At 42.7% G+C, this 12,543-nt stretch overlaps 1 protein-coding gene across 1 annotated transcript; it reads right to left on the reverse strand.

Moving 5' to 3' along the window:
- Positions 1 to 396: 396 nt before the first annotated feature.
- On the reverse strand, positions 397 to 12,320 carry klf3 (Kruppel like factor 3 (basic)). The gene is made up of 6 exons (XM_087799835.1): positions 12,141 to 12,320; positions 5,513 to 5,573; positions 4,793 to 5,288; positions 4,292 to 4,439; positions 2,610 to 2,779; positions 397 to 1,592 (listed from the first exon to the last, which is right to left on the reverse strand). The coding sequence occupies exons 2-6, from the start codon at positions 5,552 to 5,554 to the stop codon at positions 1,411 to 1,413; spliced, it is 1,038 nt and encodes a 345-aa protein (XP_087655961.1). The 5' UTR covers positions 5,555 to 5,573; positions 12,141 to 12,320; the 3' UTR covers positions 397 to 1,410.
- Positions 12,321 to 12,543: the final 223 nt, after the last annotated feature.

Here is a 12,543-nt window from a genome sequence, read left to right on the forward strand (position 1 = left end):
AAATAATTAATAATAGTGCAGTGAATGAGTGATCAAAGTTAAGAAGGATAACTGTTGGTTAACTTCAGATGCTTATCTTGCAATAATGGTAATTCATGACGAGTAAGAACATGTGACTAATTATCAGATTATACTAGATTTAATGAGAGAATTCGGTTAAAAAACAAATAGTCATTGTGCATAAAAGATCACCACAGCGTTACTTTCTGCAAATAACATTAAAGTTTATTAAGTGGTGTGAGTATTCTTGTCAAATAAATGCTGAATGGAAAAATAAACCTGCACAGAGTTCACAGTTCAACAGGTTCCCTTTGAATGATCAACACAGATGGAAGTTGAATAAAGACACATTATTATAAAAATGTGTAAAAGCCATTAATATGAATATCAAAAAAATCATGCTTAATAGAAACCTTTATTGCCCGTTCAGTCTAATAATCACATAAAATATACATATATATTTATACTGTGTGTATTTATATATTACAACTTATGTTAGTTGACATGAAACACATACATGTAAAACTGCAGAGAAAATCCAAGAGCTGATCCACTGAGCGGCTACACATGATTCCATCGGAAAACTCTACACAACTGACCGGCAGATGCGTGACCGATAAATGCTGAACAATTTGGAATGTTTTCTGCATAAAGTGCAAACTCGAAGACATGAGGTGGCAAGTTATAAAATAAGTTGGATTTGAAGCGTATGCTATAATTGGATGACTAAAAATGCTCAGTGCTGATTAAAGATATTTTTAATAATGGACTTTTTAGGTGTATTTGCCACAGAAAAAAAAGAAAAGTATGGTGTGCATTTTTCCTTCCAGCTGAGAAGAAAATAAAAGCTCCCCAAACTAGTTTAAATGACCATAAACTTCAAAACAATTGTGATTTCTGAAACAAACGTGGCGTCGCACCACCCAGACTACATCAATGCCCCTGTGCCAAAACATTCACATTTTCAATAACACCTTTTAAAAAAAAAAAAAAAAAACATCACTCAAGAGTGTGACCCGCTGAAACTTATGTACAAGAAATGTGAGCTTCTTTTCCACGGATTATGTTGTACTTCATGATGAAGAGGCAGGTCAGGTGTGTGGAGATAAAAGACCACTGTGTGGAGGGATACATTCGGAAGAGTTTCACATTATATTTGCATAGCTTGTGAACGACATTGCAGGCAGGGAACTAATATGGATATGATCAAGCTTCGTGTGCTTCAAGCGAGAGCCACAGGAGGGCGCTACAGTCAGGGCCAGCTGAGCTGCTGCAGTTCCTCACGAGCCTGGACGGATCCCAGGCCTGATAAAACACCCACAGTTACAGAGATTAATTTATTCCACGTGTCAAATCCCCCCCTGAGCAACAGTCCTTCCCCAGAAAATTGAAAGAGTCAAGCGGGAACGTTCACACCAGCAGGTGACGTTTCTTGTGCAGGGCCAGGTGGTCGGAGCGGGAGAAGCTGCGTTCACAGTCGGGACACTGGAAGGGTTTGACTCCCGTGTGTTTGCGGAAGTGTCTCGTCAGCTCGTCGGAGCGAGCGAACTTCCACGTGCAGCCTTCCCACATGCACCTGTAGGGCTTCTCACCTGCAACCCAGAAGGAAGGACCATCAACCACACATGAAACCACAGGCACAGTATGTGTTCTCAGGAAGACATTTAAAAGTGGCATCATCGAGCCCTGAAGCTTCTTTTTAGTGCAGCCTGCCAAGTTGTTTTTTTTTACGAGCGTTTAACAACATTCATCTCGTGCCAAACGTAAATAAAACTGGATCTTTGATTTGCATGTTACCTATGAAAGGAACTTGTTACCACTAGGTAGGAGTTAGTTTCAAGAGAAAACTATTTATTCATTGCATTCTGCATACCATTTCTAAAACCAAGAAAGACATGTTGACATTTTTTTCATGTCGTTTTCTACAATTTTATAATAGCCATGTCCTCACCTCCATGCCAGCTGTAGCATCAACCCGTCACCACTGACGATGCCATATGACTAAGCTGGTTAGAAAAATTGGATTTAATTTATAATTTCTCAATAAGTCTAAATTAGATTGTTACGATATTTTATGGTATATATTTGTCTATAACCTCTAGATCTGTGGTCCACAACCTTTTCCAACTCAGGGCCCACTTTTAAGTCTTAAAAACCTTTGCAACCCCACCTCTGACCCTATAAGTACGAAGGCATTATAATGCATTCTCATTTCCTTCCCTCATCTACTCGAAGGAAAAACAATATAATGAAAAGAATATTTGAAAATGTCCTTTTAAACGTAACGAGTTTTAACATTTAAAACATAATTATGTACCATTTTAAATCTATAACTTGGCTGAATATCTAAATCTGAATTAGTTTCAAACCATTAATAAAAGATAAACAAATGTGGATTTAAAAAAAAGTAGTATACGATATAAAAAGTACGACAGAGATAAATAAAAGTTTAGAAGGCAGACGCAATTAATGCTCTTAATTTTAAATTAAGCATATATATATATATATTTTTTCGTGATATCGTGTATAGTAATAATAATAATAATAACAATAATAATGAATATTTATTATTTATTACAGCTAACATGCCAACACTTCTAGAGTCTCACCAGTATGTGTTCTTCTGTGGGCTTTAAGGTGCGAGCTCTTGGTGTAGACTTTGTTGCAGCCGTTGAAGTCGCAGCGGTGGATCCTCCTCTTCTTCAGGGAGTCCGGGGAGTCCTCGGGCAGAGGGTGCGAGGAGGTCCGGGAGTGAACGATGACGGACGGAGTGTTCCCTCTGCGGAGAGACAGCGGCCGTTACACAGATCGTCCAGCAGAGGGCGCCAAATGACGCGCGGCCCTTCCCATAACACCGACAGAATTCCACTTCTTGGAAAGTCGCGCTCGTGTGCTGAGAAGGAAGTTGGCTCCACCTGACTGCTCTTCCAGGCAGCAGCGTCAGCTGTCCAAACCTCAACACAGGCCAAACTAGATCCAGAGGCTTCTCTAGAGCCGTCAACAAACAGTGGTGACGTCAGCGACCTTACTGCGCAAACAATCTTTTGTTTCATGAGATCTCTTTAAAAACGTGTTTGAATGGGTTTGGACGAGTAAAAACGTATTTCTCAATTTCATTTAAAAAACATTTTCATGAATTAATTAATTTAGAAAACACTCTCGAAGACGGGCTTTATGTTATTATTGTTATTATTATACTTATAATTATTATAATAATAAGTAAGAACAAAGTAGTATTTTTCGTAATGTTACAGGCGTGGTGTGACACACATTTATTTATTTATTTATTATTCAATTATTTATTTTGTGAAAGAGCAGGAGCATAAATTCAAATGTCAAATACTTTTTTCTTCGAACGACAGCAGACGATATTACTCAAACCTTTGCAGGAGCCGAGGTGTCAAGCAGGCCCTATCCTATGATTGGATTTACCCGCTTTTATTCCTAGTATGATACGAACTTAACTTTACCACCATAACTCATATCAACTTTACCACCATAACTCATCATAACACAAGTTATTGAACTATATTAATGAAGGACATGCTAGCTTAACTGGTCAATATCTGTTGTTTATCTACTTGTTTGTGTTTGTGTAGCACATTTACACTTTTGAATTGTTGATTGTACAGTTGTGTCATATAGTGTCAATGTGTGTGCTTGGGGTTATCAGTGTGTGTAGATTGTGTTCATGCATCAGTACATTTATATGTGTATTTCAATCTTTGTTCAGGATCTGTTTGCCTGTGTGTGTGTGTAGTGTGCAAGTGTGTGCTTGTGTGTGGCAGTTGATAGCAGGTGTTATGTGTTGAAATATGTATGGCTCTATAATCAGTCCTGCGTGGAGGAATGGGCCAAATATCCCACAAGACCAACACACACACACACACATATTTGTATGCAGATACGCTCATCAAACTTGACCTCTTGCTAGTTCATGTGACGTCCACACAACAAAGACATGATCTTGTGCTCAAGTCTATTGATGTATTTTCACACAAAAGAACGATGAAAGCAGCGACGCCCGCACGGTTGGCACGGTGACAACAACGCCCTGACACTGCTGGTAACTACAGGATGCGGGAGGGCGGGGCCACACCGGCAAATATAATGTATCTATTCTTTTTTCTCCGAGACAAACATAACTACATTCTTTGACCGTGACATGTGTTGTGTACTAGTATTTCCTGACGCAGACATGATGGCTCTGGCGTGAGGAAGGGTGAGGACAACAAGCAAAAGTGTGCGTTCATGTAAGGTTCAATTTGACATGTTTCTCTCTGAGACTTACTCGTACTCGCGCTGTATCCTGATGGTCGTCGACTTCAGCTCGTGACTCCTGTGATGCTCGTGGATGAGTTCCGGACGAGGCTCTGCTTTGATGGACTTGTGCAGGTCCAGCCCGTCTCCCGTCACCTCCATCGGGTTCATGGTCGGAACTGCAGAGAAAAAATAAAGACACCCGTCAACACCTGGGGCCATAAACAATCTATACATGCACAGGAAAACCTTCTAAACTGCACCGAAACATCTACTTTGAACCGACACGTATGAGACAAAACTACTAGCCGTCGGCTTGTTATGGCAACAGTAGTATTTGATCCACTGTACAAACACAATTCTAAATAGTTTTTTAAAAATGATTGTTGCAAGACTGGTTTTATTATTACTATGACTTTTGCACTCCATGAAGTGTGTGTCGCTAGTTTCATTGGGTGATAAAAGACTCAGAAGGTTAAGATGAGGAACCGAAAATGGACTCTTTCATATTCTACTGTCGTTCGTGTCTCACCCGTCTTGTGCCGCTGCGGGTCCTCCTCGGCGACCACATGCGGGCTCACCATGATGGACTGGTGCAGGTGGAGGGAGGAAGGGTACAGGACGGACAAGGGCACCATGACGGGCGACATCATGACCCCTTTACCCGAGCCGGAGCCCATGAGGGGGGTTACCACGGTGGGGTAGGACAGCGACGGCGACTGGAGGACGTGGGAGGGCGAGGAGCGCATGTGGGACAGTTGAGGGGAGCCTCGGGGGGAGGAGCGCCCCCCGGGGCTGTACGGAGAAGGTGGGGAGCTACGTGAGGAGGAGGAGGCCGGGGAGGAGGAGGAGGAGGAGCGGGGCGAGGAAGAGGAGGTGGAGCGCTTGCTGAGCGACAGGTCCACCGGCTCCATCTGGGTGTGCGGCGGGTCGCTGGGGGGCCGGGCGAAGGCCTGCATGTGCGCCGGGTGGTAGATGTGGGCCGGGTGCGGGAAGATGACGCCGTACGGCTCCGATGAGAAGAAGGACTGTGGGAGGAAACAACATTAAGAGTCGCACTAAAATTTGTGTGTCAGTGTGTGAGTTTCCAGTGCGATTGTATGCAAATGTCCATTGTGCGGCGGTGGACCTGTTTGTCCAGGAAGAGACGGAATGTGCGAAACCAGAGTGTCTAGACATGTCGCCGCGCTGTGTGTGAAGCTAACAGGCTCAGACACGACGAGCACAAACACAAACACTCGCCGACACTCACCGACTCCATGTCTGTCTTCAGAGGGTAGTCATACATCAGCATGGCTGCTCGGGCCCGGCACCTGCAGGATCAGAGGCAGCGTTTTAACACACCGAGCCGCTCCACTGAGTGTCAAGAGGCTGAGGAGAGGAACGTGTTGGGCAACCAGTCATGAGGCCCAGAACCAGAACCAGATGATGACCCGAGGATCCAAACTCTATCAAGAGTTGTTTCAAGAAATGGTTCATCGTCTGTTTTGGTTGACCTCAAGAAGTCTCTCAACATATTGAAGTTAATTTCCGGTTACACATGTGGTGTTTCATGCCACAAACACACACAATCTGACCAACACAACACAGAAAAACACATTATTATATATATATATATATATATAAGATAGAAAAATGGAAAAACAATTAAATAACCATTTAATCCATTATTATATGTTACAAAACTCTTAATATTAATTTGATATTCAATAGCAATGTATTGCATTTTCTTTTTTCGATTCAGTTTAAAATAAAATAATTTGATAAATAAAATGTTCACAGCGTTTGTTCATTTTGGTGTTTCAATTAAACCAACTCATCTTCACATCTGAAGGAACATTAATCCTTCTAAAAGGTGCCAAAGTGTATATTGTTTAAATTAAATACGATCCGTAACATGAGGTTGTAGGTGTTGGTTGGAGGGACTGCTGCGACAGGTACGGACAGGTCGAATGTAAGCGGGAGTTCCGCAGAACCAGTTTTATTTCATGTTCTGAAGCTGACGGGATGAGTATCAGCTCCTCTTAATCCAGAACCGTAAGTCAGACAAGTGGTGAAAGGTGAGAAATTCAAGTGATATTATGTGGTTAACTCTGAAATTACATGGATGTTCATTTTGATATCGTGACCTATTAAGATGTTTCCGTCTAAGAGAAGATTAGGAACAAATAAACGCTTCCAATAAAAGTAAACGTGATAAAAGTAATTCTCTTGGAGAGTGTTTGCTCGAGGAGATAATAAAGATGGAGTCTGCAACAATCAAAACGACATGTGGATCGAACTCATACTTCCTGACAGGTCCCCCTGGTCGAGTCAATTAAATAACAATATGGACAAATTGTATTTGGGCAAAAAAAAAGTTGTCTTTTGACCCAAGAGTTTGACAGCGACGACGCACACAGGGAGTGTCTGGTTAAGTGTATGCTGGTGAGAAACATCCCGAAGACGCCGACGATTCTTGCAGTAAATCACAGTCGACGAGCACTTCCTGTCCTCCTCTCTAATGTAGCATCCGTCTCACTCGGATGACACGTCTATTAGCACATGCTGTCGCTGCCAAAGATCTGTGAATGCCACTGAAAACACACACAAGTGTGACCAGAAAAGTGGATCCTCACACCCTGAGGTTTGTTGTGAAAGAACGCGTTTGTGTACCTGATTAAAGTACACAGTCCAGAGAGAAGGTAATTATTAACAAAAGGTCAGACCAACATGTAGCAGGGCAGGATGCTTTCACTGGGTCAGGAAGGGCGTGGACATGACGGGCGGCTCGGCCTCGCCCTGACTTGGCTCCGGAGAGACAAAGAGTCTCAGGTGGAGAGTGTGTGTGTGCGCGCCTCTTTTTTTTTTTTAATCTGCCCTTGAATTGTTCCGCTGGTTCAGTCTGAGGTCAAGCCGTCGACGTGGAGTGCGTCATCGGTGTGGCAACAATAAGAGCAGCGATGATACACAAACATGAACTGAGTCGACCCACTTGGTCAAGTCAGTGTATTATACGATGATTCACTTGTTTTTCATCGGCCGGCTCGTAATATTCACATTCCAGACATGCCAGAGAATCGTAAACACACACGTCTATAAGGGCCGCGAGTTGGAAAGACTCTTGTGATACAATACATAAACGATATGATCTATTTCAATACTGTAGGAACAAGTATAATATTTGTTTTATAATATAGTAGTAAGTCATTGTATCGGAGTTATGAGTTAGTTTTAACTGCTTTGATTCGTTTTAAAACCATAATATGTTCAAAAATCAGCTTTAAAAGATCCTGGAGTGGACTGTATCCTCTCGTCCCGAGTCATCATCTCAGGAGATTTGATTGTTCCTTTTTATTTGCTTTGAGGTTGTGACTGCTGCCATCTAGTGGTTGGAGCTTAAATTGCGACACGAAAATGGACGCTGTGAAATTCACATGTAAATTGTAAATAAAAAAAATGTAATTGTTTTATTCAATACACACTTTATTAAAAAAAAAAACATGTTAAAAGTAAAACATGTTTGAAAGATACAATAAAAGGAAAAAAAAAGTGTAATATCTAAATTATATCTTGAAAAAAACACTTGTCATTCAAGTGTGTTTCTCACCAAAGTGTCATTCAAGTGTCCTGGATGAATTTTTAAATTCACACTTCAATTCTTCATCATTGTTGAGAAAGATTCAGACTCTCTAGACTACTTTGAGATGTTACTCCGAAGAACAAGTTACAAACGTTCGGAGCGAGAGAACAAGACGTCACATGCGTGTGGAGTCGGTCACGTCAACTCTGCCACCTCTGGGTCGCTGAAGGCAGATGTTCTGTGTGAAACATGCTTGAAGAAGCTGACATATGAACACTGGGTGACTGGGTTTGTACCCTTCGAGGAAACAGAACAACTTGAAACATGTTAAAAGAGTCAGTCATCGACAGTTCCACGGACGGTCTGTGAGTCATGAGACTTTTTTCCTGACGACCGCCTGAAGCTGAATCTACATAAATCCTGTCTGAACAGACGGACGTGAACTTGTACAGTGAGTGGTTGACAAATAACTTCAGGTGAACTTCACACTGAATGACGCAAAGTCAACAATGGATTATAAAAGACTCTTGAATCTTGTGCGTGAGTCGTCAGGGTGAACACGACGTCACCCTGAAGAGAAGAATGTTCCTGGTGATTCATATGATGTTTTTGTTTTTTTTGTCATGTTCACTTACAAGAGTTTATATATAGCTGACGTTTGTTTGGATGATTATTTTTTGATAATTAAGACATAAACGCTCAAATTTTAGCTTGTTTGTAAGACGGTGTTTTCAGCAGCAGCGCTAAATATTGTTGTTTTCTTATTAGTAAATCATTAGAAAAGTAAAAAAAAAAAGGTATATACAGTATTATGCTTGACAACTCAAGCACAAGATGAAATAGTTCATAATTCAAATAAAGCCATGATTAGAATTAATGGAACGTCCTCGCTCTCCTCTGGTTTCCTCCCAAAGAACACACAGATGTTCATCTGATCGACACATGATCCAAAAATAGAACGTTTCGCTCACGAAAAAAAAAAAGACACAACAGCGACTACATCAGGAGACTTGTGTGAGTCTGTGTGGGACGCATGTGTGTGTATGTGTGGGACGCATGTGTGGTGGGCAAATATTGTCCTTCTAGGTCAGTGGAGCTACTGTGTACTCAACCCCAACCCACTCGATAAACACTTCCTCCCCCCCCTACACTCCCCCCCACACACTCTCACCCTTCACCGCTTTTCCTACTTGAAGCACACACACACACACACACACACACACACACACACACACACACACACACACACACACACACACACACACACACACACACACACACACACACACACACATACACACACACACACACACAACTACACACTCTCTTCCATGCATGATATAGAACAATGTGACAGAAGAGGGAAAATATTGTGGCTACTGGCTCCAATCTTAACACACAAACACAACTGTGCACACACACACACTGCTACACACAAACTTTCTGCTAGCTCAACAGAATCCCGACACTAAATCACAAAGTGGACCAAATGATCACACACACACACACACACACACACACACACACACACACACACACACACACACACACACACACACACACATAGAGAGTGAAGAGCTGGAGATGATGAGATCACCAGAGAAACCTCTAGACAACAGCTTTGTCCAAGAACACGCAGCAACACCACAGACTCCCCTCCTTCTCTGTGCACCCCCGGACCTCCACAACATGATCCTCGCAGAGCGAAGCACCACATGTCCGCGCACACACACCGACTCACTACACACTCACAACCCCCGGGGAGTCATGCCGACTCCGGGCTACACTTGAGCGAGGTGGTGAGCTCACGCTCGTGTCCTGTATGACGGGATCTTCACCTGATGTTCTCTTCAGGGACCACAGACCCGTGGATCGTGGACATTGTGTATTCACTGAGAAACTTGTTTTAGAGTTTGTGTTTCACTCATTTTCAGTAGTTTAAAGGTTTATCTTATGGGTATATTTGACTGAAACATATGTATTTATATGTATCGCATCAATAATGATTATTATTATTATTATTGACATGTTGACACTTAACTATCTCAAACATAATGTTGATTATTTGTTGCCACAGTCGCACTTTAACCAAAACACACTTAATAAACTCACTCACTGAACTTCATTATCATAAAGAACACGAGGATCTACTCCAGAGTCGTCTGTAAACAACATTCTAATGACTGGTTATTACTACTAAATACAAGAGTAAATAGTTAACGCTTCAAACCAGTTTCATCATTTAAAGTGATAGTTCAAATATAAGTCAAATTTGGTAAAATGAGCAGCAAAATTGATACGTTTTTTACATTTATTTTCCTGTTAAATTCACTGTTAACGTCATAAATATCATAAAAGATTCATCATTTTCTCTCGGTTGTTACTTATAATACTGTTGCTCTTGTCAAATGATTTCCTCACTGTACATGTCGTGCACTTGATTTGATTGACATGATGTTTCCTCCTCAAAAATCAGGACGTGACGAGTCCAACTACGAGTCCAACAAGTCCAGAGGTTTGACTCTCAACTCAAACATCTGGACTTCAACTCAACAACTTCACGTCCACGTCGTTCTCTCCTCGACGATCCCGAACCGACGGTCGAACACGAGCCTCTCCTGCAGACCCCGGGGGGCCCGAGAGGAAACGGGATCCATCAACATGCTCACAAACACACATGGAGACATGAAGCTTGTCAGGAGGTTTGAGTTTCTCCAGACAACAGAGCGTCCAGCAGGAGCAGCGGAAGTCCTCAGACTCCAGTCTGGCTGTTATTATTTCCACTGGTGTGATGGGTCAGGGGGTGTAAAGAAGAGAAGGAGGAGGAGAAGGTCTGCTGCAGGGGGCCTGTGGTTTCCTGTCCGACCCCCCCCTCCACCGACAACAGTGTACCTCCTCATACCCAAAGAATGAGAGGAGAGAGAGAGAGGGGGGGGATGAGAGAGTGCAAAGAAAACAGCCACTTTGACCAAAGTATGTCGAAATGGAAGTGGAAAGAAGAAGAAAGTGGGAAGAGAATGAAGTGGGTTTCCACCAAAGTATGACAAAACTTTCATGGACCTCAAGCACGGGGGGGAGCTGAGGGGGGGCAGCAGAAGACTGGAGTCTGTGGACCAGATCCAGATCTTTGAAAGTTCCTCCACTGAGGAGCATCAGCTGCACGAGGACGACCAACAAGACGTGTTCGAAGAGTCGTAAAGAGTTTTCGGAGCGGCAACAAATAAAGACAAAAGAGGTGAGAGAGAGAGAGGTCGCCCTCATTCCACCCCCCCCCCCCCCCCACATCCCTCTCGCCTCCCTCCTCTCCCCCGTTTCGCTCTCACTCCAGGCTCTAAACAGGATAAGGGCTTCATATGCCAAGTGGAATGTGTGACGCAAGCCTCAGCCTTGAAACAAAGCACAGGAAGCTGAGAGACAGAGACGGAGGGAGAGAGAGAGGGAGGGAGGGAGAGAGAGAGAGAGAGAGAGTAAGAGAGAGAGAGAGAGAGAGAAACCCCCCACGCCCACCGGCAGAGGGAAGGAGATGTGCGAGGGTGAGGAGGAGGGAGGGGCTCAGGTGAGCAGCCACTGTTGCCAAATGAAGCTCACACCTGCTGCCGAGAGACAAACTACAGTCACCGAGAAAATACACTCATTCATGTAATCAGGTATGCATTTTACTACCACTGAACCTCCATGAGTACATGAAATATTTTTAAATATAAATGACAATTAATGACGAGACAGTCACACACATGATGGAGGAGAATATTTGTGATCGTCCACTTGTTTTACTGTCATATAAACTAGATTTTGGATGTTTAAATAAAAATATCTAGAGTCACACTTTGTTACTCAGTACATATGGAGACAGTTTTTTCATATTTTTAAGTTTTTTTTCGTCTCAGACCAGCTTTTTAACCTGGACACACTTCCAAAGAGATGCTACATGGCCACTCTGGCACTGGAACGTCTCGGGATGCCTCATTCTTAGCTAGAGCAACTAAAACCATTGGAGGATGATGATGATTGACAGTCATTGACAGAGAAAAAAAACAACAAGTTGAAAAGGGCATTTCAATAAATATTTATGTAATAATATTTATATAATGTATATAATATTTTAATGAAAAAAGTCATTTTTTTCTCAAATAAATGATCCATAAATGTATCTTATTTTATCTCTCGTGAATAAATCCACTACATGAAATCAAAATGAAGGAAATTAACAGATTCAATGAAGAAAATATGTTTCAGATCCATCAAGATCATCACCTGAAGTCACGTGTTTATAAACATTTTAAAAGGACTTTATAAACCCACTGAAGGTCCAACTCACTCTGTGGGTCTCGTCGGTGCTGCTGGTTCCGCTGCTGAGCGACTCGAACTCTATTAATCCCCGAGAGAAGAGACGCAGCGACGGCTTCGGAAAAACAAGTCCACGGATCGATGGATTTGACGAAACTTCCCGAAGTTGCGAAACTCTCGTGCGCGCTCGCTCTCTGCTGCCGTCACATGACACACGCTCCGTTTTCACCGCGGGGTCGGGCCGCTGGGCGGGGAGCGGGGCGGGGAGCGGGGCGGGGTCGTACGGCGACGAGCCCTTCCTTGACAACATGGTGAGTTCAGATGAAGAATGTGAAGGAGTTTATGTTCGTGTTATTAAGATTTACTTCCAGCTGCAACCTTGACTTTCGAGGACAAAACAAAGTGCGTGTCAAATTATAGAAAACATTTTATTG

This window comes from Callionymus lyra, chromosome 1 (assembly GCF_982586985.1).
Source record: "Callionymus lyra chromosome 1, fCalLyr1.hap1.1, whole genome shotgun sequence".
Lineage (NCBI taxonomy): Eukaryota > Metazoa > Chordata > Actinopteri > Syngnathiformes > Callionymidae > Callionymus > Callionymus lyra.